General features: G+C 38.8%; 2 protein-coding genes and 1 long non-coding RNA gene across 4 annotated transcripts in view; all 3 read right to left on the bottom strand.

The window, feature by feature from the left end:
* The window catches only part of LOC100116299 (abl interactor 2), a 179,199-nt gene that overhangs the window by 81,669 nt on the left and 71,664 nt on the right, over nucleotides 1-25,866 (bottom strand). For both annotated transcript variants that reach the window (XM_032602134.1, XM_031932866.2), the window contains exon 2: nucleotides 9,768-10,417. In XM_032602134.1, coding sequence (XP_032458025.1) covers nucleotides 9,768-10,383 — 616 coding nt within the window. In that variant the 5' untranslated portion in view covers nucleotides 10,384-10,417. The remainder of the gene's footprint in view (nucleotides 1-9,767; nucleotides 10,418-25,866) is intronic.
* LOC107981295 lies at nucleotides 884-5,753 on the bottom strand. Its single transcript, XR_001729329.3, has 4 exons — nucleotides 1,691-5,753; nucleotides 1,526-1,619; nucleotides 1,223-1,449; nucleotides 884-1,146 (listed from the first exon to the last, which is right to left on the bottom strand). It is a non-coding gene; the product is annotated as an uncharacterized LOC107981295 (long non-coding RNA).
* Nucleotides 15,313-24,464, bottom strand: LOC116417805. The gene is made up of 2 exons (XM_031932868.1): nucleotides 22,592-24,464; nucleotides 15,313-16,955 (listed from the first exon to the last, which is right to left on the bottom strand). Exon 2 carries the CDS (start codon nucleotides 16,951-16,953, stop codon nucleotides 16,498-16,500), a length of 456 nt encoding a protein of 151 aa, XP_031788728.1. The 5' UTR covers nucleotides 16,954-16,955; nucleotides 22,592-24,464; the 3' UTR covers nucleotides 15,313-16,497.

Here is a 25,866-nt window from a genome sequence, read left to right as displayed (position 1 = left end):
AACAAGTTACAAGGATGTGGTCCGAGCAAAATCCGCATTGGTTTATAGAAAATGACAGGCAGCATAGGTGAGTAAGTTCACGTTAATCATAAAGTAAACATCAATCAGACTTCCATTTTACAATTTTTCACATATTTATTAAGGTGGAAGTTCAACGTATGGATCGGGATTGTTGGAGATCGGATTACAGGTCCGATATTTTATAATGAAAATTTGACTGCAAGGAGATATCGCAGACTATTGAGGCTCATTAATGGTCGCGTACATGACAATCCAATTCCTCAAAATCAGATGTGGTGGCAAATGGATGGAGCCCCAGCGCACAATGCTGCCGTAGTCACTGACTACTTAGAGGAACGATTTCCTGAAAGGTGGATTGGCTTAAATTCACCACACGTAAGATTTCCGCCACGATCACCTGATTTAACCATCATGGATTATTACTTTTTCGGTAATATTAAGAGAATATGCTACGCACAGGTAAAGAAATTCAAAAATTCTCTATATTCTCACAATTATTGGCTATAATCTTATTTGATTTCATAATAGCTTGTTTTTTACTAACATTATCTTTCAGCCAGGGGGGTTATTCTGAAGTGAAATACTTGAGGATATAGGTTTTATCACTAATGATTTATCACTAGGGATTTTATATATTACCGTGAATAAGAAATTATTCAAAATCTCTAGAATGGTAGATGTTTTTGAGAATGATAGTATAATAACCTAAAAATGTAAACAACATAAGAAAAATACAAAAAATTCATTTAAAATTAATTTTACAGCTTTCACTTGCTTAGTAACATAATTTATTATACCCTGCCCTTCCTTAATCCATTTCACATTATATACTTATTTACAAATTTTTTATTTAAAAATGATCTCACTCTATAGAATTCTAGCGACTTTATTTATTTAAATATAATTAGGTATATCTAATAATACATTTAATTATTATCATTAATTAATGCATGCATAAATGCATAAATGCATGAATACAAAATTCAATTTTTTGATTAATTAAAATATAGGTGGACGAGTCTGTGTCTCTCTTGAATTCCTTGTAAATAATCTTCGCCACGATGTGGATTGATTTCTTGCTCATCATCATCATCTTCTATAACTTCTCGGATCAAGTCCAGTACACTGAAAAAATATTTTAAAATTACACATGTGTTACTATTTTCAAAGTTAAAAAAAACATGATATAATTTATATTCACCCATGCATTCTTCGAAAATTGTGCAATACTGCACAAGCTAAAACTATTTTAGCTGCTTTTCTTGGACTGTAATATAAAGTTCGTCGCCTGCTGATTGCTTACCAAACATTGTTCGATTCTACATCGGGTCCTGACATGCTGATGTGTGTACCTCCCTTCTGCCGAATGTAATGGCACATTCTTAATAGGTGTAAGAAGAACTGTTGATGGAGTGTAGCCGCTGTCTCCTATAAGTACAGATAAATTAAATAAAATCAACAGCAGTCTGAAGGAATTCAAGAAAATATTGTCTTAAAGACTTACCTAATAAATAATAGGATCCTTCTACCTGGACAATATCTCTGTTTGAACCTGGGCAAATTCGAATGCTTTGAATCATGTAGTTATCGTCTGAGACCTTAATAGATATTTCTCATTACAAATTAGATTACCCGTACATAAAATAAGCCACAATTATTTAAAGCTTACCACTTGAACATTCAATGAGTGTGCATGTTTATGGTGAAAAAAAGCTTCCTCATTTTGTGCAGGACGGACTATCTTCACTACGACACAGTCTATTAATCCTAGGATTCCTGACGATGACTCTCTTCAAACCCATCATTCAGATAATCTAAATATCATTTGCAAGAATGAAACTTGTCCTGAAATTTTAGATGGCTTTAGGATCCTAGTAGCTGATAGTCTTCAGAAATATAACGAAATAACACAAATCATCAATATATTATTAGCAGTCATGAATAGTTTAGTGAAACTCTTGTGGATGATTATTGCACCGTAAGTTTTCAGAGATTATGTTACATGTTATTCTATTACATTTTATAATTTGTATACATATGAAAAATTTTAACATAATTCAGCTCTTGTTCCAATAAGACTTATTATGAACAAATGAAGCATTTTTATTTGAAGAAATTTTATTTTTTATTATCTTTTAAAAAATATTTATGATTGAAAACTTTTTTATTGTGCATTAAAGTAATTATTCTGTTTTCAAAAATCCAGAAACATAGATCCAACTTTTTAGAAGAGAGTATATTATTATTTAAGTTCAGTTCATACAAATAAAATAGTTATTGGGTGGGTTCAATAATTTTGAGAAAAATATTGTAAAAGAGTATTTGTAGGATGCAATAAGCTAATGCATTGGTGATAAGAGCTATATCACTTGTGATATAAACAGTGTATCACTGAACCTAACCTTCTTTACAACAAAAGACAACCGCGCGTCCTTTCCCTAAATTCTTAGAAATTTGATCATTGACTGTAGTTTGTGAGGTAGCTACCTAACTAGTATGTTTTCGCAACGCGGACGTGTAACTTCAATCCATAAAATGTCTAAAAATCAGTAAGTTTTTGCAAATATACCTACAGTCTATGTGATTTACATCATTGGATAAATATGCCTGCAAAGATAGTTTTTTTTTCTTTTCATTTGAATAGCTTATTTTACTGAAACACCAGAATGACAATTTATTCTCTTTTGAACTCAAATTACTGATAAGAGCTTTTTCTGTTAGAGAGACAATGTCATTGTCGTCTAAATATTTAAACTTTTTTCTATATTTTTTGAACAGAATTTGTTTAACAGTACTAACTCTGTTTAATAACTTCTCTATTCAAAGTCCATAAGTGTTCATTGTTTCTGTGCTTTTTCAGAGATCAAGCTACTCGCAATAGGCTCAACAGCAAACAAATGGCTCTGTTAATCCAAACCATGGTACGTAACCATGATTTAGCAACAGATACAATGGATACTCTATTAGCAAAGCATCGCTGGGAAGAACTGAGTGATAATCTTAATGCCATAGCAAATGAAGGTGTTAATCATCGGGATACAGAATCCTGGAAACGTGTAAGTTTATCATAACATTTATTTACATTGAACAATCTTAAATTTTACAAATGAATATTTTCATTCTTTTGACAACATTATTTATAAGTATTCTTCTTTTTTTTATCTTGAAAGACTCGTTACTTCATACATCTTTTTTCTTCCAACAGTTATTAATTTCAATTTTAATAATTTTAGACATGGGTTGATAAGAAGAGAAGCGTACTTGAGAAAAAAAGGGACTACGAAAACGGTCTCGAGGTGGAGTTGGATGCTTTGGACTTGAAAGTCCTGAAAGCATTGGGGCTTGCAGTAGATGAGACTAAAAGAAGCCAAGCTACACGTAACTCTCCAGAAACCAGTTGCTCTTGGGCAGACTTGGATTTCACAACTAACTCAACAAAAGGCAAAAAAATGTCAACAAAAGAAACACTGCACCGAAGAAAAAGCGAGATGGTGTGTAATTAATTCATGAGCATATATATTTATTGATAAATTTTAAGTAAAATAATATAATAAGATTCTCACATTTAAAATTTTAAATAATTACTATTTTTGTTTCCCTGCAGAAGATTCAAGTTCAGCTCTTGATGCACACAATGAATATGTGGCAAATATATCTGAGAGTTTGAAGTCTGTAGCGCGAAACCAACTTGATGAAATGAGAGTTATGTGCGAAAACCACCGTCGTACAAATTCATTGCTCGAGGAACTCATCTCAATACTAAAAACTATTTTGCTGTCAATCCTATATCTTCTACATTAAATCAAGAAAGTTCTGTTCAACATGAATCAGTTGAACGTGTTGAGAGAGTCGAAGATGATATTCAACCTATGAGATTGCCATCTCCAACAAATCCTGACCCCATCAATGAAGTTGATGAAAACCAAGAAATAGAAGAAATGGAAATACTTGAAGATGAAGTTGACTTTGAAGAAATTATGCGCCACATCAAAAAATCAAAGTATTAAATCTTCATTGATTTTTTTTATGACATGCTAATCGATGCAGCTCTATTTCAATGATAGTTTCAAAGTTTTTCATGGAGGGTTATGATGTTATAATTTTTTAAAAGAATTTTTTTTTAGCAAGGGCTTCACTGTATATTATCAGTTTTAATAGCTCATCTTTTGCAACATTAATCATATAATGGTTTAAATTTTTTCTATAAATGTACATTTGTTATTCGAACAAAAAACAGACTTTGTACGCATGATATTTTATATTGTATACATGATTGTAATATTAAAAAATCATATGTATAGAACAATAATATGTGAGGATTCAATAAATTTACATAATAATTCTAACGATTATTTTATTTCTATATTTGCGTTAAGGTGGGGTTCTACCAAATATTTAAACATTTTCCAACTTTTTATGAACATTTTTTATGAGCCGCGTTATTACAGTTGCCACGCTTTCATATCAATAAATACGATATAATAATGTTTCCATTATATCTTTATTTACATTTTAAAAATATTCAATAGCGATAAGCTTTATCACAGAGTTTTAAAAGTGTATCACGTTGATTTTCAAACTCGGTTCGCGCATTTTCATTGCGTATCGCGGAAATAACTAGGAAAATACTATTCATCCCAAAAACATTTACTGCTACAGAGCTGAAAACAATATGTATCGCTCTTTGCTTATCCTGTATCACTGTATTTATCACTTCAGAATAACCCCCCAGCTACTACATCTGATGACATGAAGCAACGCTTGCGAAATGCATGCGCTGCGATTCATGCTGGCAAATTAAGAAGAGCAAGAGAGCAACTGCGCAGAAGATTTCAGCTGTGCATACAAGCAGACGGTGGACAATTTCAGCAACTCATGAAATACAGAAATCGCTAATTCAAGTAGAATAAATAACAATTCAATTTTAAAAAACTATCAATTTAAAATAATAAGTTTGCGATAATTTATTTTCAGTAACTGCCGAAAGCTGCCAATTATCTGCCAACCCTTGTTACTGATTTTGCACTATATGGACGCTAAAGCACAGCGGAAGTCTTATTTCAGTTATTCGTGGATTTGTATACCACTACCGGCTATGAATGCCTACTGGTCGTTGTTTCGGTTACTCTGCGTAGTGTATATTGCTAAGCCTCGTTATCAGTTGTAAAATCTGTAATTATTATAGGAAAAAACAATGAAGTAGATTACCTTTTTTAGTAAGAAACACTGCATCGATTATAACCAATTTTTCGAACTCTGAAAAATCAGTTTTATATAACAACTTTTTCACGAAAACTCCAAAACGACTGCTCCAGCGATTTACCGACGTTTTGCGAGCAACAGTGCTCAGGCTTCAATGAACGAAGGGTAGCAGCGCTCCTGCCGATTCTTAATCTCTTTAAAGACAATTTTTCCGCGAGCTGCCTCGCGAAAGCTCCGACAGCGCTGCTGCAGCGATCTACCGACGTTTCGCTGTAAACTAGGCTCGGATTTTCATTGAAACGACTCTGCTAGAAACACGACTTGAGATTTAATTAGCAAGGATAGCGCTGCTCCTGTTGATTCTTGAGCTTAAAAAAAAAACATTTTTGAGCGAGCTGCCTCGCAAAAGCTCCTAGAGCGGTACTCCAGTGATCTACGGATGCTTCGCTAGAAACTGGGCTCGAATTTTTATCAATGAAGGAAAAGCACCGCTGCTGACCGATTCAGAAGCTCTGATAAATCAATTTTCATTGTGCACTCTTTTGCGAAAGCTACGAACGCGCTGCTTAAGCGATCTACTGACATTTCGTTAGAAACTGGGCTTGGATTTTTATTGAAAAGCACCATTCCTGGCCGATTTACAAGCTCTAAATAATCCATTTTTGGTACGCATATTTATGCGAAAGCTGCGAGATCGTTGCTCCAGCGATCCACCGACGTTTCGCGAGACACTGTGCTCGAGCTTTGATGAACTAGGGGTAGCGCTGCTACTGCCTATTCTCGAGCTCAGAAAAGACAATTTGCATGCGAGCTCTCTTGCGAAAGCTCCAAAAGCACTTCTCTAGCGATCTACCAACGATTCGGGAATAACTGTGCTTGGGCTTCGATGAACGAGGGATAGCGCCGCTTCTACCTATTCTCGAGCTGTAAAGAATCAATTTGCCCGCGATTTTTCTTGCGGAAGCTCCAAGAGCGCTTCTTTAGCGATCTACAAACGATTCGCGAGAAACTGTGCTCGAGCTTTGATGAACCAGGGGCTGCGCTTCTCTAGCGATCTATCAACGGTTTGTTAAAAACTGGGCTCGGGTTTTGATGAGCAAAAGGTAGCGGCGCTACTCACGGATTTTCGAGATACAGTTTCACGCGCTTGCTTTTAATTTCTAAATCTTACTGCTTGCAGTCTTTCTGCTTTTCATTAAATGAAGATGTGTACTGTGGAAAGCGATACTCATCAAGACTTGCTTAAGATTCGCTATGTAAAGGGAGACTTATCTGTAGCTTGTTTGGGGATTCGCTGTTAGATAAAAATGTGTTGAGTTGAAGATCTTTTGCGCAATAGCTCGGCGAGAACCTAGTTGTGGTTTGTTTATTCATTAAAAAAATAAGGTAACACTTCACAAGGGTGTCTCTTTACGATTTTTCGTAGCTTTCCGCGGGACATGAGAAATGGACAAGTGGAAAGAACTTACCGCGTTTGCTCCTTAATATAATGAGCTTGTTCATTTATTAGAAACCTATAACAACACATAGAATACAATAAATAGTACAGTGTACGATACAAGTGTGCAAAGTAGGTGATTCCCGCGCAAGTGGAATGGCGATAAAAGAGCAAGTCTGAGTAGTGTATACTTACGTAATGCATAAATATCGTATACAATTTTCTTTACTTATAAAAAATACAAGAATAATATCAATTTTATTTATATTTAATAGTTGAATCACATTTATTTCTAAGAATCATCAGACAGAATTACATTTGCAGCAGTACCAATCGTGGTCACTGAAATACGATGCGTTTTTAGGTACATCTATGTTTACACATGAGTAATGAAACCATAATAAGCAACTATCACATTGAATACAGTTGGTATGGACAGATTTAGAGCATTTGATACACGTGAATTTTTGTTTCGTTTTTTTATCCTGTACTCTTTGTTGCAGTTGTTCAAAAGCAGATTTTTTCATAAAATTTTGTAAAATGAAAATGTCTACGTCTTCGTCTAAAAATGAATCAGGTAAATGAGCATTATCTATGTCAGTAATTTCCACACACACTCGCTAAGTGTCAAATTACGGATTTTCTCTTTTGAAAATTGCATCCAATTTAACATAGTCTTGGACTGATCTACAACATTCATGCACCTGTACTTTTCTTTTGAAATTTCGCTGTCTTCTCCAAAATAGACTAGTTTGTTCTATAATATTAAAATCAATATTCAAGTATAACGTTTATGTTTTTCAATTTATTGTTAGTAGTATAGATTTTAACTTCATACTCGCGTGTGCAACTGATAGTAATTATAAAAGTATTAAACTTGACTTAGGATTACAAAATACCTTTATAATTTTGTATCCTCTGCATTTTTCGGGAATAGGCAAGTATTTGTCATTCTTCATTGCTTGATAGTGATTTTTCTGAAAGCTTTTAACTATGGATAAGCCATTTTTAGGATATTCAGATTGCCAAGCTTCTTCAATTATTTCATTCATCAAATCAGATCCGAAATGTGGAGTATCAACTGTCATGTTAATAATGACGTGATAGAGCTTTAATTTATTAGAAATTTCTGTTTCTTGTTCATCCAATAAAATTTTAGGATTTTTTTCCACCTTGCTTGCCACTTCGGCACTGGGCTATGTAAAGGATCTTGCGAATTCATCTTCTGTATTGACGACTGTAAGTTAATTAAGAGGTTGAGATGAAGGAGTAAATCATACACAAACGGGTGTCTTTGAACACTCGTCGCAATTCGTTTGATACTTAAAAAATATTGAACATTTAAAATGAAACAACTCACTTCGTCAAAAACAAGCTGATTAGAATGTAGAGAGCAAATTCTCTGAGTAGGAGTAGTATGGGATCGCGCCGATGGAAAAGGATTCGCAGCAGGATGTAGGAGAGGTTGGCAAGTTAACCAGCAGCCCGAATAAACTTTTTACACGATCTGTCACGTAAAGAATTTGTATGGATTATACTTTTTATTTGAACAATGAGCACGCGTTTAAATTGTCCTAATTGCCGTTCAAACTGGCCGCTTACTAGATTATGGGTCTGAAAATTGTAACTTATATCTAAACATTAATAATCAAGTAATGGGCTTGGATTTTTATTGAAAAGGAAAAGCACCGATACTGACAGATTTACAAGCTCCGAAATATCAAATTTCAATGCGCACTCTTTCGCGAAAGCTCCGAGATCGCTTCTTTAGCGATCTACCGACGTTTCGCGAAAAGCTGTGCTCGGATTTCGGAGTCCAGCGTTGTGACAGGGACACCTCTAGCAGACGAACTAACCTTGAGTCATAACAATAACAAACCGGTGTAGTACCGTCTTGCTTCGGCCCGCCCTGTTCCGCGTTCCGCTGTGGTCGCCATGTTTAGCTCTCGCAAACTAATTCACATCTTACAAAATTTATTTCGTTAATTATTAAAAAATAAAATCTACATCTAAGGATAATGTTTTTTTGCGGTTTTAAGCATTATTGGCCACGACCTATGCGATGGAAGGGTAAAAAACATCCTGCCATACTTTTTTTTGCACTTATTATTTTTAGCCTCGGACAATATTTTTACTGATAAATCCTATCGAAAGGAGCAAACGACATAAGCTAGAGCTAAATTTACCCTAACTTTTCACTAAAAAAGATTTGTTTACACCCCCGCTAATTTTGCTAAAATCACCAATTTAAGTATCTGTACGCTTGATCGTAGACATATGATTCAAACTTTATTTCTGTAAAGCTAATCCTTTAGCTTATTCCTAGCCCAAGCCGTCTAATTTTAAAATAGATTTTTATTAATCTCCCACTGTGCACCGGTCGTCGTCGCCGGTAGACGATCGAAAAGGCAAGTCGAAGAGTGGTGCGCTGACAAGCGTCACCGTGGCGTGCATTGATGGGCGAGCGCGTATGGGTTTTCCAGGTGGCTGGACATGTCACCTTGTTGTCAGGCTGCATCGTGTATAGCCGAATAAACCCGCGACGAACTTGACCTTCGGCGTTATGTCAAAATGTTCGGCAAATTGAGTCTCTGTGTGTAGAGAAAGTATGTTTATTTATTTATTTATTTATTCCAGAAAATGTACATGTACATGTATGAGGTTCATACCTGTAATCCTGCAGAGGTACACGTAGGTACCTGTTGGCAGGCCTGGTTACAAAAAAGAAAATACAAAATAATACTTAAAATTAAAACTTAAAACTATTTATATACTGTTATTTATGTTATAGAAAAAGCACCATATTTCAGTAGTATCCTAATCAAGCATTATTAATTCATCGCCCAGCCTAATTTCAACCTTTCTTTCGAGCTAGTCGAGCTCTTCTCAAACGCCGCCTTACCTCAACATATGGTGGCATCTCAAAGTAAGGAGATCGCGGGATCCTGGGCACCTATGGTGGCTTACCATCACAACTGAATTAGGGTCATGTCAACGCGCAGACGAATAACGATATACTAGGCTGCTCCTAGCGTTTCAAAAATTATATGCAACATTCAAGCGCATCATCAACTTTCCATATGTTGTAAAATTAAATTAAAAATACCTGTTCTTCCAGTTTGTGGTGGCGTTGGTGGTTTTGTTGTTGGAGCTGGACCTACCGCAACTGACGCTAAGCCAGAACCTGTAGATGATGCTCCTAAACTTTGAACACTGCTTTGACTTCCACCACGTTGCTTCGTTCTAGGAGTTCCTGCAGCTCTTATACCATGGCCAACGTCATCAAAAATAGTATAATCAATATTTTTTCTGATATATTTAATCGGTTTTTCGGGATTTGCGGGAGCAATTATTTTATACTGCCTAGACGTCATTTTGTTAGCTGTGAGTACACCAATTTCTCTTCTTGCTACTTTTTCTTTATGAATCATTACCGTTTGTGAAATATGATTCATTTGACTTTCCATTTCTGATAACTGAGAAGATTGTAAGTCAAGCAATTGCAAAAAATTGTATGCTAACGTATTAATTTGGTAGGCGACGCTTGCTAAGGACTGTGTTGTGTAATTTTTCGTTTCGTCTAAAGCATATCGTTTATTTTCAGATTGAAAGTAATTTGCTTCACAATAATCAGCAACACGTTCAAGATTTGAATGACTATCAGCAAGATTGTTTCTTCCTTCCGGAACCTCTTGATGAAGTAAAGTAGATAACTCAGCCATTATTAAAAATTAAAGTATGTTTACTGAACCAGACCTATAAAGAAACGATAATTATTAATAATTTACGAGTTAAATATTTAGTCTTCAATTTTATGGTAATTATGTTGCACTTTTTTTTTTGCTTCCTTCTAGAGGAAGCTCTATAATAGTAAAATGTTCGGTTTTGCTAAAACTTAATAGAAACGTATTTTGAAGCGTTTGAGCTTGACTTATGCGTTATAAAAAAATATTCGTTCTGATGGCTGTGTATGATATGACATTGTGATTTAATAAAAATAAGCATAAACGCAGCAACCGTCATAACGTCTCTCCGAACCAAGTTACTTACACATGTCTAAGCATACTTTGTTTCAGCTACCCGCGGCGCACGTCTAGTCGTGCGAGCGGAACAGAGAGAGAGAGAGAGAGAGAGAGAGAGAGGGTTATCAACACGTATAGGTAAGAGAGAGAGAGAGAGAGAGAGAGAGAGAGAGAGAGAGAGAGAGAGAGAGAGAGAGAGAGAGAGAGAGAGAGAGAGAACAACACAGTCACATTGTTACCACGCGCGGTTTCTCCGATCTTATAAGATTCGTCAATGGTGTCAACAATATCAAATTTAAGTAATTTTTCCTTTGATTTATTATTATATCTGGTTCTTAAGTCAAGTAAATTGTTACTTCTGCATCATTTTGTTTACTTATGTCGCTATGACTATGCTAATTCAAATGGAATATAAAATTTAAATACTCTATGCATTAAGACAATAATAAAAAGCAAATAAGGAAAAGGCCAAGTGCCAAAGACTTAGCAGCGGTTTTTTGATTGGATATATCTCCAATACTGAACAATTGACTCTCCCTTAAAAATATAAATGATACGCAAAAAAAACAATATGATGTACAATTTTTAAATGATTTCGATGATAAGTTTGTGAGCTAAAAATCAAAAACCTAAAAAAAACGGATTTTTATGTTATATGGTTTTTTATGGAAAAAGATAGATCGTTTGTTTATGTTGGTTAAGTTCTTTGTTGAAGAACAAAAAAAGGGTTAGTGACAAAAACAGTTATAATAAAACCTTGGCAAACAGTAGGATTGAGAAATGGATTAAATCTAAAACATAAGACTGCCCTGTTAGAAATAAATAAATGGATATACAGGTGGATCATCTAGGTGGATATCCAGCTGGATTCAACATGGATTCCATGTGGATTTGACATGGATACCACGTGTATAATCTACATGATATATTCAGCTGCCGATTTTACAAAGAAAAAAATATAAAAAATCATAAAGCTCAAGCCCCTGTTGAAGTGTTATCATCCGCATGGTACTACCATTAATGGTCACAAAATATATAAAAAATATTATTTAATGGATTTTTTATATTTTTTCTTTATAAAATCTCCGGCTGGATATCCATGTGGATGATCCACGTGGAATCCATGTGAAATCCACATGGAATCCGTGTTAAATACAGCTTGATATCCACCTAGATAATCTATTTGGATATCTATTCATTTATTTTCAACATAGTGTATATAGATGCAAAGGGAAAGGTTTTTTTTAAAGGTGAAAATTTTTATATAAAAAGGGAAATAATGATAAATGTTGATACTATTATGTTAAAGAGTTTTTTGGAAGCGTTTGACCGTCTAGTTTTGGAGATACAAGAAATCAAGCCTTTTTACTCTCGTTAAAGTTGGACTTAGAATACTCATTTTTTCAGTTTTCGATTTCTAACTCAAAAACTACGTAGTCAAATACATTGAAATTGCCGTTATATAGCTTGACTCATAACGCGAGGTTCTGATATTTTGTTTCAACTATGCCTTATTTTGAAAAAATCACCTTTTTTGCATTTGCTGCCGAACAGTGCAATCGATCTGGAGGGCCAAACGAGAAAAGGAAGGTAATTTAATTCTCTTTCGAATGCGTTATGGCTAAATCGTTTGTAACAATAAAATGATACAAAAAACGCCAAAAATAATTTTGCAAAATTTAATAAACGGCCATAAAACAAAAACTAGCTGGCAAAATTAAAACTTACTTCTCCCCAATTCAGAATTCGAAATCAGATAAACATGCCAAATTTTGTAGACATTCATAGCCTCGATTCGAAAATATTGCGGTATACATACGCACACACACACACACACATCCACATCCACAATCCATACGGACATTTTATAAAAACACGTGATTCGAACTGTACAAACCTCAAAATGGATTTCTAACCAATTTTTGAGAGAGTCGAAAATTTTACTATTACAAAGCTTCCTCTAGGAGGAAGCAATGAATAAATATAATGCAATATTACAATATTTAGAATCCGAGCGTTTGTAACAGTCTTAATCAGGACCGACGAAAAATGATTAGAAACACAAAGAATGTAAAAAGTTAACACGTCCACTACCGCGGACGTCAAAAAGACTCGCAAATAAAGAAAATTTTATTTTAGAGTAATCTAAAAAAAGTGGATCATAGCATAAAAGGCACCTTGCTCAGTTTCTCGGCCTCATTCGCTTAGCCGAGTTTAGAGTGGACGGAGCACTAAGTCTCCCTACAATTTAGTCCAAGCATATTTTTGTGTGCGAATTGAAGCCCTGAAATACGTCCGCTGCCTTGTCACTCGTGGCTTTAAATTAAAATTAATTTTAACGTAGCGCACAATAAACTATTTGAAGTATAAATATATATATATATATATATATATATATATATATATATATACATATATATTTTTATTCATTTATTTATTTATTCCGAGCAGTGCTAAAGCAATCATACACGCTTTGACAGACTCTGAGTAAATAGACTCAAGAAAAATCCTCAAAAGACAGGAAGTGGACTATATATACTTCCACACACACACACACACACACACACACACATATATATATATATAAACCGGGAAATTCAATTGAATTAAATTAATTTAATTTAAATAATAGACATAAAAAAATACATATATAATATTACAAAATGTGTGTTATAAATACAATTTATTTATTTATTTAAATACCATATACATATGCCTTTAAAAGGCATCCTATAGGGCAAACACAGTTGCCTGTATATAGGGATGGCATACATAGACATTAATACTAATAAAATTAAAACAAGAATATTGCGACAGCAACGGTCTCCGCGGTACCTGGTGCCCAGGGTGGACAGTATCAACGTCGTCTTCAAGAGTTTCTGGGGAATTTGTAACATTGTCGAAACTCGTTACTCGGACGTTTTTGAGGTCGCTGAACACGAATATCGCGACAACAACGGCTTCCAAGGTACCTGGTGCCCAGGGTGGGCAGTATCAACGTCGTCTTCAAGAGTTTCAGGGGAAAATGTAACATAACCCTGTTGAAAATATATACCTGGATATCCAGGTGGATTTTCCATATGGATAATCTATATTGATTCATGTGGATTCCATATGGATATCCGCATGGATATCCATCTAGTTTTTTAAAAAGTCAAGAAAGTTAAAAATTTGTTATGCGCCTGTTATGTATAGTTCATCTAACCATTAATGGAAGTACCATCCGGATTATAACACCTAAACCGGGGTTGTGAGCTCCAAAATATTCACTTATTAATTATTTTATAGAAATTAAAATTTTTTGTAATGCTACAAAAATTAAGATTTAGGTTTATATATTTTTAACAGGGTATTGGGCCAGTTTGGCACGATATTGGCACAGTTTGGCATAGTTTAGCATGATTTCGGCACAGTTTAGTACAAACCAACACATTTAAGTATTCGATATAAAATTTTGTTTAAATTATTGGAAAATAAAAATTTTGGAGCTTACAACCCAAGTTTTGGTGTTATAATCCAGATGGTAGCACCTATTTAGGCTCTCATTATGTGAATTTTATGAATTTTAATAATTTTAAACAACTTCCCTAGTGAAAAAAAAATTCTGTGCTAAACTATGCAAAAACTGTGCCAAACTGTATCAATATTGTGTCAATCTGTGCTAATATTGTGCCAATCTGTACCAAACTGTGCCGGACACTGCGATAAAATTTGCACAAATTTTATTAATATTCAGTATGATAAACTGTGCCAATATTGTGCCAAACTGTGCCATAAGTGTGTCAAATGTCCAAAATGTTCATGTTTTGACACAGTTATGCCAGAATTTTAACATATATTGGCACAGTTCTGGCACGGTTTTGACACAGTTTGACACATAATTTTTGTCCACTGGGGAAGAACTATTTGGCGTAGTGTTAATTATAAAGAATCGTTTTAGCAAAACTAGAGGTCAGTCATACTTTTAGTTTTTTTTTTGGCATTAGAAATGCAAAATGTCTTTTGGCAACATTGCGAAACTTTAGCTCTGGTCACCCCTTATTCAAGTATCATCTGTATTCATAGGCAACTGTTTATGCCACTATAAAATGCCTTTATAAGTGTTCGGGTTATGTAAAAGCGGGAGGGTGAATTTTGAATTTCGCGCCGTAGCGCGGCGAGTACTGCAGCGAGAACGGTCGAGCGCATGCGCGCGCTGATGTGGGTGTGGGAAGAGGACGTCTAGGCTAGGCTAGAGATTGAACACTCTTCTCTTGAACAGTCACTTTATTCTCTCCTCTCTCTCTCCAGCTCAACCGACTTGTACCGTGGTATGCGGAACTCTGCTCGGCGTCGGCGCTCGCTCGCAGCATGGCTGCTCTCTCTCTTTCTCTCCGCAGTCGGGAGGTGCTGCCACCTAACGTGGGGTACCTACAGTACCCCCCCCCGAAAAGGAAAAAAAACTGAAAAGTATTTTTATTATTTTGATCAATGAAATTATGACGGAGAGAGATTACAACATTTTTTTGTGATTGCGAAGTGTCAGTAGCTGGTGAGCGTTTACAGAAGTTATGATTAAAACTAAAGATATTAGAATCTGAGATTACAATATAACGATTGTGTAAATTCTAATGGTAACAACTCGCGGTATGAACTTATTAATATGAACTTAAAGTATTTACAAAGTCTTTAGTAAAGAGACAGTATTGTCTAACGCTCGTAGACTAACGCCGTGTGTAGCGAGATCTTGGCGAACGTGCGTCGGAACATTGATTCGACAGTTAACAAACTTAAAATCTATTTGTTCGCAGGCGTGAATCACTCCAGCTAAGTTAGCTAGGTTGATTACTCGAGTTCTTTTCTTTCCCCACGTATTGTTTATGAGTACTTCAAAGGTTTGTTTAGGACCAGCACTGATGAGTGCATTTACAATATGGTAGTTGTAATTAATCCGGATCGACCGTAATTGAGGTAAATTTGAAAGAAGTAACGGATAATTGAAGTCTAATCCTAATAAGTTCAACTCGACTAGGTTTGGCGCATTGTCTATGATGTCTGTAACAAAACCTTTGAAATAGTCGTTGTTTTCGAGATTGAGTGTCCTGAGAGCATTCGTACGCAAGAATACTGTGTGTGTGTATTGTTTTTTACGAAGTCGAACAGACGTTCGATAGGCACTTCTTGGCAGTTGTTAAACGATAGAGAACGCAGAGAACTGCATTTTTCTCTGGTTAAAAACTTAAGCGATAAATTTTTGTTATTTACAAAGTTCAGTGATTCTAAGTTGGTTATTGTTAGAAATTCGTCGCACCCACCTGGAGTGCTGCCCAACGTGAGTTTGTTTATTGCAAAACTGTCCGAGAGTAAGTCGAAAGTTTTCTTAGAGACAATGACAGCTGATAGGTCCATTTCGCGCAGACGAAGATACTTGTCGGAAATGGGCCTGTGGCTGACGCAGCGCCATAACAATTTGTTAATAAACGGAATTTCTATTATATTGACTGAAGTATTGAATGAAATACTAGTGAATTTGAAGTTATTGACATCCTCAAGCATTCTATTCAGACCACTGGGGTGAGAGTACCGATCGTAACAAGAGTCGAATGGAAGTGCTGTGCCATGGAATTGGGGGTCATCATGGCAAGCTGTGTAAAGATTTAGGAAATTATTGTAAGTAAGATAGTGAGCTAAGCGTTTGATCACATCTCCACGTTGTAAAATGTCTACAAGAGGAGTGGGTAGAAGCGTTAATTTGTTGAATGCGGGCTGAGTGCTCGGTAAAGGTTCTTGCTGAGTGAATTGATCGGGTCTCGTTTTGATGTATGAGACTCTGCCTCAAGGATCTGTGAAGGTCAGTTCTTTTTTACAAGATTTGATCTGAATAGCGCATGAGGATGACAGCAACTTGCAAGAAATGACCGCGACGGAGCCCTTTCTTGTATTCTTAAGACTATCTATGGAAAAATCGGTGCACCCTTGTGCTGACAAACATTCGTAGAGCTTTTTCCTAGTAACGCGATACAGGATGTCACGCAGGAAAAGTCGCAATACAGGTTTGTTGTTGACGAACAATTGAGGAACTTGAGCATCTTGGATGACCGGAAAATTTGACGAACTCGCGTATCTGGTGGTGAGTGCTCGTGTTTCGCGATGCTCGAGGGCTTGCTGAAGGAAGACTTCGAATTGCTCGAGCTCTAAATCAACTCGAAAGCAATCCGCACGCAGCTGCTCATCGGAAGAGGCATTTCTGTATGCCTGCAGCTGTGTTCGAGCTTCTCTGACCTTGTCCATGACTAGACGTTTAAATAATGATTATTAGATAAATTAAATAAGTAAAGAACGTGAGAGGACTTAGTCGCTACACCCCAGCGCAAATGAGCTTGACTAACGTGAGAAAATTTCTCGTAACGTGTTAACAATGTATACTAAATCTAATTTGTTCTTTGGTTGGGTTTCTGAAACGAACGTTCTGACTTGAGGTTTACGAGCGAAAGAGATTCGTTTCTTAGAAGTCTCGTTTTGTAACAGAATCGAGTCCGAATGCCTATTCCTTTTTAAAATGTTCGGCACGAACTTCGTACGTTTGGGTGTATGAGGTTGTGGGAAAGGAATAGGGTGATCCACCGGATCAGTGGTGAGGGGTGCTGGACGTGTGTCGTCTGCTGGTTGAACGCGGTTAATATCCGTCGGTGAAGGAATCCTGATCGGTTCAGGAGTGGTATTTTCCTTAGTGCCGTCGGGATCATCTTGCAGGATGAACGCGGGCTTCACCCGTTCAATGTTGACTGTTTTGACAGTGCCATCCTTATCTATGTTAAAGGTGTGGTTCGCTAGATTGCGCGAAATTATTTTGTGAGGGCCAGTATAGGGCCGCGTCAATGCAGGTTTAATAGGTTTTTCCTGTAACCAGACGTGTGTACAGGTATCTAAACCTTGATGTGTGAATGGCTTGGTAGCTGTCTTGTGATTAACTGGAACTGGTCTCAGTTGTCTCATGTAATCGCGAAATTCGTTGTAGAAGACACGAACGTTCGGCTCTTCGTTGGTGAAGGGAGAGAAATCACCGGGAATCCTCATTGACTTGCCGAAAACTAAATCAGCTGGACTAGCATCGGTGTCTAAACGGATGCGCGTGCGTAGTCCAAGCATGACTGTGGGCAGTAAACGAACCCAGTTTTGGTTGTCTCCGTGGCACATGAGAGCTGACTTGATGTCTCGGTGGAGACGCTCCACCATGCCGTTGGAAGCAGGATGATACGACGAGGTTCTGATCCTGTTGATTCCTAGGATCGATAATAATTCTGAAAACAATTTGGATTCGAACTGGGCACCCTGATCTGTAGTGATCGTCGTGGGTGAACTGTAACGACAGATCCAGTTGTCATGAAAAGCACGAGCTACCGTAGCCGCAGTGGTATCTGTAATTGGTATTGCCTCTGGCCATCTCGTGTAGCGATCGATGATGGTGAGGAGATGCGTGTAGCCGTTGCTGTGGGCGAAGGGGCCTACGAGATCCAAATGGACGTGATCGAATCTAGCATCTGGAGCAATGAAATGCCTGGGCAAAAACTTATTGTGTTTGGTCACTTTAGATTGCTGACATGCTGTGCACGCTTTGCACCAAGAGGCGATGTCGCGACTCATGTTCGGCCACACATACTGCTGGTGGATGAGTCGGGTTGTGACTTTGACTCCAGGATGCGAGGGTGAGTGAAAGTTGTTAAAAACTTCCTTTCTGAATTTCTTGGGAAGGTATGGACGAATGACGTCCTCGTAGATGTCGCAGTAAAATGCTGCGTGCACGGATCCCCACGTAAGTTTGCGCAGCTTTAAGGGGTGGTCCGGCGTTTGCAGAATTTCTTTTAGCTCTTCGTCCTTTCCCTGTTCCTCGCTGAGTTGTTTGGCGTCGAACAGTGTTGGCAGCTTGAAAGCGTTGATGTTAGCGAGGACTTCTCTGACTTGTGGATCAGCCGAGAGTTCAGGATCACTCCAGTTGAAAAATGCAGGAGATGTGAAAGCGTTGATTCTTGACAGTGCGTCAGCAACGTCATTCTCCTCCCCTGGGAGATAAAGAATCTCCGTGTTATACTGGGCGATATATGACAATCTGCGTGAGCGAATTGCTGACATTTGGCGTGGCTCTGCTGAAGAGCGTAGATCAAAGGCTTGTGATCCGTATGAATTTTAAATTCTGCTCCTTCAAGGTAGTGATGGAAGTAACGAATTGCTTCATAAATTGCCGTTAGTTCCCTGTCATAAGTGGCGTATTTCATTTGCGCAGGAGAGAACTTCTGCGAGAAGAATGCCAAGGGTTGCCAGGCATCATCCGAGCGTTGCTCGAGGGCCGCTCCCATTGCGGTATCGGAAGCATCTGTGATGAGGCGCAGTTCAGCGTTTTCACTGGGAAAAGCTGTGAAAGCTAAGTTGATGAGATCCTCTTTGCATTTGCGGAAAGCATCCTCAGCTTCCGGAGTCCAGGGAACTGGGCGTTTGTCTTTCTTCTTGGCACCTTTCAAGAATTCATTAAGAGGGCGTTGTGTCTCGGCAGCGTGCGCGAGTAAACGCCTATAGCTGTTCACAAGACCTAAGAATCTTCTTAATTCTTCGATGGTCCGTGGTAATGGAAATTCTTGAATCGCCTTAACTTTCTCTGGGTTAGGTTTGAAACCGTTAGGCGTGATGAGGTAACCCAGGAAAACGACTTCTGAAACCCCGAGACTGCATTTCTCCAGGTTTACCTGCAGCTCGTACTCGTTGAGGCGATTGAGCACTATATCTAAGTGCTTCTGGTGCTCTTCTTCAGACGTGGAAGCGATAAGAATGTCGTCTAAGTAGACGAAGACAAAGCCTAGGTCTCCCAACGCCGAGTGAATATAACGCTGGAAGGTTTGTGAGGCATTTCGAAAGCCAAAAGTCATAACTAGGAATTCATAAAGTCCAAAAGGTGTAATTATTGCCGTCTTGGGCACATCTTCTGGTGCTACCGGGATTTGATGGTAGGCTTGGCGTAGGTCTAGGGCCGAGAAAATCTTCTTGCCGTGGCAGAAGGTCATGCAATCATGCATGTGCGGAATCGGGTAACGATCCGGGACTGTGATTAGATTTAATTTGCGAAAATCGCCACAAGGACGCCATTGGTTGTTTTTCTTCGGCGCCATGTGAAGTGGACTGGCCCATGCACTGTTGGAAGGCCGGCAGATGCCCAGCTCGCACCATTTCCAAAATTCCTTCTTCGCTGCCTTGAGCTTCGCTGGAGCGAGAGGACGGGCTCGCTGCGAGACTGGCTGGCCCTTGGTGACAATGTGGTGAAAAACTCCCCTTTTCTTGACCGTTCTGAACTGGTCAGGGCCAAAGACTTGGGGATATTTGTTCACGATGTGTGCGTATTTATGGTTCAGAGCCAAAAAGGAAATTTGCACTGGCTGCACTGACTTGACGAAAGCGGGAGCGTGCGTAAACTGATTTCCATCTACCAGTCTCTTGAGCTTGAGATCTGGCAGAAGATGGTAATGCTTCAGGAGATCGGCTCCTATGATTGAATGCGGAACATCCGCTATGGTGAAGTTCCAAGCGATTTTGTATGGTAGGCCAACGTCCAACTCGCGACGTTTGACGCCATAAATGTTGATAGTAGAGCCATTGACCGCATAGAGCTTGAGGTCAGCTGGCTTACCTTGCCAATTGTCTGGCTTGGGGACTACGGAAATGTCCGCGCCGGTGTCTATCAGGAAGACTTCATTTGAGAGATTGTCTCTCACGTGGAGACGTGCGGTGAGGTTGGACCGGCTGTCAGTCTCCTCGACAGCAGGATTCTTTAGTTTTCCTGTTTGTCCGTTTCTTTTGGCTGCCTTATCTTGTATTCCTGACCGGGGCCACGTTTCCAAGCACACGGCAGCTGACAATTACGCGCTTCCTTGCCAAATTTCCGATGGAAGGTGCAAAAGTTTGTGTTGTTGGAATAGCGCGGCTTGGATTTTGATCTGCCCGAGGTCGAATCGCGTCTATTCTTTGAATTAGTACGTGACCTGTTGTGACACTTGTTTGGCCTAGAACGACCTTGCTGTTCAGGATTGATTGTCTTCTGAAGTGCAGCTAATAATTGTTCGAACTTGTCGACCGGGTAGGCGGCAGGCTGGTTATTGTCCTTCAAAGCACTGATGTTGTGTGACTGTTGAAGGATGTCGAAGGCCATATCTGCGCTTTTGACAAGTTCTCCTTCTTCTTTGTAGTTCCAAACCATCAGTCGTATTTGTGCTGGAAGACGGCTTTTCCAGAGCGAAATTACTGTATCTCTGGGCACTCGGTCCTGCGCTAGGCTGAGCAGTTCAGCGAGGAAGTCTGATGGTCGCTTACAACCAATTTCCAGACCTTTGAAAAGCCTGTCTAATTATTGCTCCGGAGTCTCAGCATATTTATCCGTGAGAATTTTTTTTAGTTCCTCATATTTGCAGCCTCTAACAAGAGTGTTCATCTTGTACTGGAGCTCGTGATGAATGTCTTGACTCAAGCGTGTGCCGACGAAGTTGAATTTGTCTTCGTCGTCATGGACGTTGTGAGTCAAGAACAGATCTTCCAATTGCTTGAACCATCCTTGAGGATCATGTTTGTGGAAGTTCCAGAATTGTAGATGCTTGGTGCTTGGTGCCGTTGGAAGGCAGTGTGGCTGTCCAAGCATGGAGTTTCCTTGAAACTGATTTCGTTGTTGGAAGTCTGCTCTTGAATTGCTATGTGAAGCAAAAGGTAGGTCAGGCTGAAAGGTGTGACCAGTTGAGGGAATGTTGCCGAAGATGTTGGGCGTCCAGCTGGAAAAACTATAGCAGGTAGTGCTAGCAGTTGTTGTCGTTGCCAGTGACGAGCTTGCGAAGGTCAAGGTCGTTGTCATTACAGCCTTGTTTTCAATGACGTGATCCGTGGGTTGCTTCTGCGACCACGAGGCGAAGCATTCCTCCATGTACCTTTTCAATTGATCCATCTTGCTGTCAATCTTCTGGTCGATCGATTCCAGGATTTGGTCGGCATTCGGCGCTCGTCGCTGGCCGTCTGAGGGCCTGTTTTTGTTGGTGGCACCAGTGTAGTTGGTAATGGTGCCAGTGGTGCTTGAGGGCCCGAAGTACGAAGTTGAAGTTGGAAAATTTGATCGCTGGCTCATTCCACTGAAGTCAAAGCCTCCTGCTATGGTGCCAGGTGGCTGGCGAAAGCCATCTTGAAAGGCGTTTGCCGTACCGTTAGGTTGCAGGCCAAAGCCGGTTGCCATATTCGTTACCTGTACGTAATCAAAAATCGTGTTTGACGAAGTGCTCGGTAATGAACTCGAATTAACGTGGGTGGTAAGCGATGGAGAGATACTTGGTTGGCTGTCGCTCGTGGTGGCATCCTGAGTGCTCTGGTTGCTGGTACTTGTATTCGTTGTCTTGACTGGAGAGTGGAATAACGACATTTTCCCGGATCTTCTGAGTGACCTTGAATTACGCGAAATAGGAAGGAAAGTCTTGCGGACTAGCTTGCCCGACCTTAATTGTAAGCTAGACTCGTTATCGCTCATAAACGGTGGGGTGCAACGACCAGCCTAACTCTACGTTGAAACAAGCCGTACAAAATTATTAATAGACTAAAGTGTACTCGCAGGTACATACATTAGCAAGGCAAAGACTTGTTCAACCGCCAACTAAATTAACTTATTGCTAGGTGCAAATGCAAAGGCTAACGCTACGCTGCGTTGCCAAACGACGTGGCTCTCGGAAAAGACGTGTTGTCCCTCCTGCGTGAACCAACGTCCGGGAGGAGGAAGCAACCGCGTCTGTTTGCGAGGGAGCCTGTTGCTTGAATTTATTTATTATCGTCGTTTGTTTATTTGATAAAAGAGGAAAATGATTGAAATCACAAAGTTCCTAGATAGGAAACGTAAAATTATGGAATTAAAGTTTGTAACCTGTATATGCCGCGGCGCTGAGCTGACCTTGCGGCGTGTGTAAGAGGACTCTCTCAACTAGAGATGATTGTTGTTCCTTCTGCGTGAACCAACGTCCGGAAGAAGGAAGCAACGTGTCTGCACGTGAGAGGCCTGACGTGCCCTAAGCCTTATGAAACTAAAAGAAGAACACACGCTTGTGTTAATTACGCACTTTAAAAAAAAAAAAATATATAGATTTACTGAATCTATTCGTTGACGCAACGTATGCGTGACACTTCGACGAACTGTTGCGATTCGCACACACAGTTCTCGGAATCAGAGCCGCTTCGTAACCAAGATGGCGGCTTTGCGGTGAAATTTCGCTCGCGCGCACTAAATTACCTGAGTGTGAGAATTTTGCACGTCTCGCCACACACGACGCTACAATTCTACCACTACTGCTGCCGATGAGGAGGTGTTGGTTGGGTGGACAAAAGGTGCCGGTGTCGATGGCTTCACGCAAATCCTTTGTTGGAGAGCGCCAAAGGTCACGGCCTTGACGAGGGTCCACGTTGTGCAACGTATAGTTGCGGGGAGACTATACGCGCCGGCGTGCCTGCGCGCGTATAGCTCAAAATGACGGCGCGTCGCTAGGACTTGTTGCTGCCGCTCTCGACACGAAAAGACGTGTGTCGAGGAGATCGACTTGATTGTCAATAATGCTCCGCGTGTGCACCGGCGTGCCAGCGTGCACACGGGAGTGTGCGATGTGCGTGAAGAATGACGCAATCGCAAAATGTCTTTGTCCGCGACGTGCGAGACAAAGACTCCGCGGCTGGAGAGACTTGCCGAGATGTGTGTTTCTTCTTCTCGTCGGCGCTCGTTGACTCGTCGTCGAGAAGCCTGCGTCGGGGTCACCAATGTGGGAAGAGGACGTCTAGGCTAGGCTAGAGATTGAACACTCTTCTCTTGAACAGTCACTTTATTCTCTCCTCTCTCTTTCCAGCTCAACCGACTTGTACCGTGGTCTGCGGAACTCTGCTCGGCGTCGGCGCTCGCTCGCAGCATGGCTGCTCTCTCTCTCTCTCTCTCTCTCTCTCTTTCTCTCTCTCTCTCTCTCTCTCTCTCTCTCTCTCTCTCTCCGCAGTCGGGAGGTGCTGCCACCTAACGTGGGGCACCTACATGGGCCTCTCCCGTTTTGCGCGGGCTCCGGCGCGAGGGAGCACGTGTAGTTCAGTTCTGACAGCTCCTCTCGAGTAATCAGTTGACCTTTTGCGCTGTTGTACTTGCAATTGCAAAAGCCTCTGTGTAAATTGCGAGCGAATAGAGTCAACACCATCGTCCTTTTCAGGACGATCGACATTCTTTATTGTATCACCGTGCGTTGCGTAGTGTGTGTGCATTTTGCGTGCGCTGTGCGGTTTGTGTGAATTCTTCGAGTGTTGGGATTTCGGCCACGTGTGAGCTTCCTCGCCGTGTCGATCTCCACCCGGTGATTGCTACCTACGCGACAGGGCTGAAAAGACCTGCCCGTGGTCCAGGATTGGTTCCCTCGAGACGTCGAGGCGTCCTGCGACCGAGGAAGGTGCATCCCACCAACGTGCGGCCAAGGCTTTACGTCGCGCCGTCCACGTCTCGTTCTGCGTCTAAGGTAGGAGAGCTCTCCAGCGTGCGAAAGGTACCTCGCGGCGATAGAATTAAGCTACTTGCGTTTCTTTCTCGGTTGTTGTCTATAGTAGAGTCTCTCTTTTTTTGTATAAGCGTACATTGTAATTGCGTTTCTCTCTATTTGTTTAGTCTATCCTAGAGTCACTTTTCTTTGTATAATTTCCTTATTTCTAAAATAAAGCTATAGGCTTGTCCCGGCTTTTCTCTCTACTCCGTGAGAGTTTTTACGCCGCGGCAAGTCGTCTTTTTTCTCCCTCGAAATTCATTGTGTTTTGCATTTATTTATTTATCCAAGCTTCCCTCACTCATTCCACCATTTTAATTTTATATATATATATATATATATATATATATATATATAAATATATATATATAAAATTTGAACTGATTAGCTTTTGTTACATAAGGTATATGGTCTTGATAATAAATAAATACAAAGCTTTAATGGTTTTAAGATATGCCACAAATGGTCTTAAGCTGGCTTCAGTGTTGGGTAATGTGCCAAACGAGAGCCCTAGGCGATATTAAGTTTTATTGTAAAATCACTAGTGAAAAAAATGTAATAAATTCTAATAAATTGTAATAAAACGTAAAAAAATGTAAGAAAATATAAGAAACAGTACCTTTTTGTTGGATTTCGGACCTTTTTTCTCATACCTTTTGTACACTTTCTTACATTTTCAAATTTGTTAACTTTTTTTTACATTTTATTACATTTTATTACATATGTTATTTTACCGCCTAATATAGTCAATATATTTTTTCAATTATTAATTTTATAATAAAATGTAATAATGCATAAGAAATTGTAAGAAAAAGTAAAAGGATGTAAGCAGAAGTAAGAAAATAAAAAAGTCGCTATTTTCTTATATAATATTATGCTTACAGACAATTTTTTACATTTTGTTATAATTTTTTACGTATTGTTACATTTGTCGTTTCCAAGAAGAGACCCCCATGAAATCCTGGATCACTGGATTTGTAATAAATTGTAATAAAACGTAACAAAATGTAATAAAATGTAGCAAACTGTAATAAAACGTAAAAAAGGTCCAAAATCCAACAAAAACGTACAAAATGGTACGATTTGTTACATTTTCTTATATTTTATTATTTTTTATTTCAACTAGGGGTTTAGTACCATTGTATATTATATATATATATATATATATATATATATATATATATATATATATATATATATATATATATATATATATATATATATATATATATATATATATATATATATATATATATATATATATATATATATATATATATATCTGAAAAATTGTATGAGATAACATTGACACTAAACATACTGTACACAAAAAAAAACCTTACACAAACATATTTTTTTACAAGGAAAAATTCTACACGCAGATATTTTCAACACAAGAATAATTTAACTCCACTGCAAAATTCTACAAGCATACGAGTTGTTGTTAAACCATTGTTACAACAATGTTAATAAATTTGTTTAGAGCTTGCAGTGGAGAGAAATAATTCTCGTGCAAAAAATATTCTATCTTTATGTGTGGGAAAATAAATTTGTGTACTGTATGTTTATAGAGTGTGTCTCCACGGACGACATAGCGTACGCGAAATAAAATCTAGTGTGCGCGAGAAAATGTTAGCGTACG

The sequence above is a fragment of the Nasonia vitripennis genome (assembly GCF_009193385.2).
Source record: "Nasonia vitripennis strain AsymCx chromosome 5 unlocalized genomic scaffold, Nvit_psr_1.1 chr5_random0002, whole genome shotgun sequence".
Lineage (NCBI taxonomy): Eukaryota > Metazoa > Arthropoda > Insecta > Hymenoptera > Pteromalidae > Nasonia > Nasonia vitripennis.
The sequence above is the reverse complement of the archived record's forward strand: the minus strand, read 5'-3'. Positions and strand labels throughout refer to the sequence as shown.